Raw genomic sequence first — 2,936 nt, 5'->3', positions numbered from 1 at the left:
CCAGAAATGCTCGTCAGGACTATAGGTATCTTTTGACCATTGTAGCAGATCAATGGCCCTTTTGTCATGGAGAACAAAGTTGACAAACTCTCTGGTAAGCGCTACATAGGCAGTGCCAAAGTAGATGGTCAGCTGATGTGGAGGTGAAGTTTTCAAAATATTAGTAGTTTTCACAAAAGAGCCACCTTTTTCTGTATGCTCTTGGTGGACATATTTAGTTCGCTTAATTGCATGGTCAGGAGGCAGCACCCCTGGGGTGATATTTTTCCCTTTAGATCCTTTCAGGTGCTGAACTATCTCCCGGTTGGTTTTCAGGGGGAAGTCTTGTCCACAGGTGTTGATGACGTACTTCCAGGGAACCTCAGAGGCGACAAGGTCTTTCAGACAGTTCAGATCAGCCTGGAGTCTGGAAATTCCTGCATAAACCACAGACTCTGTCTTTGAAGCAATGAAAGCATTTTGGAAGCAACTCAGTAACTGCCTCACAGATTCCTTAAACTCAGCTGGGGCTTTCTCATCCACGTGAACACAGTAGGCATTTTGGGGCATATAGATAGCCCTAAAGAGCCTTTCAAAGGTATCAAAGTCTTTATGGATGACCGTGACATAGGCCAAAGGGAATGCAACCTCTTCTTCCGAAAGGGGATTTGTGATGTAGTGATTCTGGGTCAGGTAATCCTTGCAAGGGACACTTCGCAAAGGTGATGGTAATATATTTTCCCACAAAAAGACTGGCTTTTTCTCTAAGGCGTGATTACAGGCAGTTTTCCTAAAATATCTTTCACTGGAACTGTTCAGCTTCTCGTAACTTTTTGACGGGCTCAGTTGGCTACTGTAAAATCTCACAAAAATGACCACACTGAGCAGAGTGAAAGCAAAAAAGCAGTACCTCCAAAAGTTCATTGTTTTCACTTCCCTGGGGAAGCAATCGCTTCTTTTCAGGGGATGAGAAATGATTGGCGTGAGAGGCTGAATTGACTTCTCTTGCCAGTCTTGAATTTCGACAGCTTCTCCAGAGGGCTGCTTGCTTTCCTGAATCCTTTAATCCTCCTGTATCCTCTGCTTCCGTGTCTCCTCCATCCTTTTGGATGTCCCTGGAGATGCGGTGCATCCCTCTCTCACTTTGGTCTGCAGTTCCCCAGGGCTGAATCCCTGCCGTGTGTAGAGGCTCAGCTAAGCCCAGCCCAGCCCAGCCTCCAGGAATCCTCCTCATTTACATATGAAATGCAAATTACGTTCTGGAATGGAATGACGGGTCCTTTTCACTGGAGCTGAGTTTCCCTTGCTTCACCCTCACTGCCTTCCCCTTCCATCAATCTCTTTCGATCTGATCTCCCTTCTCACGCTTTTCCAAGCCTTCTAGAATCAGAGGCTCTATTTTTTCTGGCTAGCCCCACAACCTGCTGGCAGTCCTTGGAAGCCACAGCATTTAAGGATATCAGCTTCTCTGGTTTATTTCTCTTCCTGTTCTCTGCCACTTCTTTTCATTTTAGTGTTATCTCTACCTCTGGGCACATACAGACACAGATAATGAAAATGAATGTGTGCCAGGCATGGTGGCCTGCACTTGTAGTTTCAGCTACTCAGGAGGTTGAGGCGGGAGGATTGCTTGAGCCAAGAAGGTCAAGGCTGCAGTGAGCTGTGATCGCAGCACTGCACTCCAGCCTGGGTGACAGTGAGACCCTGTCTCTTCAAAACTTATTTTAAAAAATACATTTGTAACGTGTCTAAGTAGAAGATTATCAGTGGCAGAAAATATAACAAGGTAGATTTAGATTCTAATTATGTGTCAGAATATAGTATACACACACACACTTGTGCACATGCACACACACACACTGAACAAGAAGGAAGAATGAATTACACCCTTGGGGACACAGGCACACACAGGGCAGAAGGAACCCAGGAGTGACATTTTACATGAAAGAGTCAGTGTTGATATCATAGAATGAAATAAATGTGGGGAAAAGAAAGAGATCAGATTGTTACTGTGTCTATGTAGAAAAGGAAGACATAAGAAACGCCATTTTGATCTGTACTATGAAAATTTTCTGCTTTGAGATGCTATAACTTTTCTCCCAACCTCGTGCTCACAAAACATGTGCTGTATCGAATCAAGGTTTAATGGATCTAGGGCTGTGCCTTGCTAAAATGTGTTTGCAGGCAGTATGCTTTGTAAAAGTCATTGCCATTCTCCATTCTCTATTAACCAGAGACACAATGCACTGTGAAAGGCCGCACGGACCCCTGCTCAAGAAAGCCTGGGTATTGTCGAGGTTCCCCCCCACTGAGACAGCCTGAGATACGGCCTCCTGGGAAGGGAAAGACCTTATAGCCCCTCAGCCCGAAGACACCCGTAAAGGGTCTGTGCTGAGGAGATTAGTGACAGAAGAAGGCCTCAATGCGGTTGAGATGAGAGGAAGCCATCTGTCTCCTGCACGTCTCTGGGTCGGTGTAAAACCAACCATACATTCTATTCTAAGAGAAAACTGCCTTATGGCTAGAGGCGAGACACCATGGTGGCAATACTACTCTTTACTGCACTGAGATGTTTATGTAAAGTTAAACATAAATCTAGCCTACATGTACATCCAGGCACAGCACCTTTCCTTAAACTTATTTATGACACAGATTCCTTTACTCACATGTTTTCTGCTGACCCTCTCCCCACCTTCAACTTATAGCCCCGCCACACTCCCCTCGCCAGGATAGTAAAATAGTGATCAATAAATACTGAGAGAACTCAGGGACCAGCGCCAGTGCAGGTCCTCACTTACTAAGCGCCAGTTTCCTGGGCCCACTTTTCTTCCAATGTACTTTGTCTCTGTGTCTTATTTCTTTTCTCAGTCTCTCGTCTCCACCTTGCAAGAAATACCCACAGGAGGCCGGGCGCGGTGGCTCAAACCTGTAATCCCAGCACTTTGGGAGGCCGAGGC

The 2,936-nt window shown here is 45.7% G+C and overlaps 1 protein-coding gene across 1 annotated transcript; it reads right to left on the bottom strand.

Annotated features, from left to right (window-relative positions):
- Window positions 1-6: 6 nt before the first annotated feature.
- LOC108521659 (N-acetyllactosaminide beta-1,6-N-acetylglucosaminyl-transferase-like) lies at window positions 7-1,032 on the bottom strand (the record flags this gene model as incomplete). The annotated part of the gene is made up of 1 exon (XM_017861616.1): window positions 7-1,032. A coding segment is annotated over exon 1 (897 nt), but the record flags the coding sequence as incomplete, so codon positions are not given.
- Window positions 1,033-2,936: the final 1,904 nt, after the last annotated feature.

The sequence above is a fragment of the Rhinopithecus bieti genome, unplaced genomic scaffold, assembly GCF_001698545.2.
Source record: "Rhinopithecus bieti isolate Rb0 unplaced genomic scaffold, ASM169854v2 scaffold_62303, whole genome shotgun sequence".
Classification (NCBI taxonomy): Eukaryota; Metazoa; Chordata; class Mammalia; order Primates; family Cercopithecidae; genus Rhinopithecus; species Rhinopithecus bieti.
The sequence above is the reverse complement of the archived record's forward strand: the minus strand, read 5'-3'. Positions and strand labels throughout refer to the sequence as shown.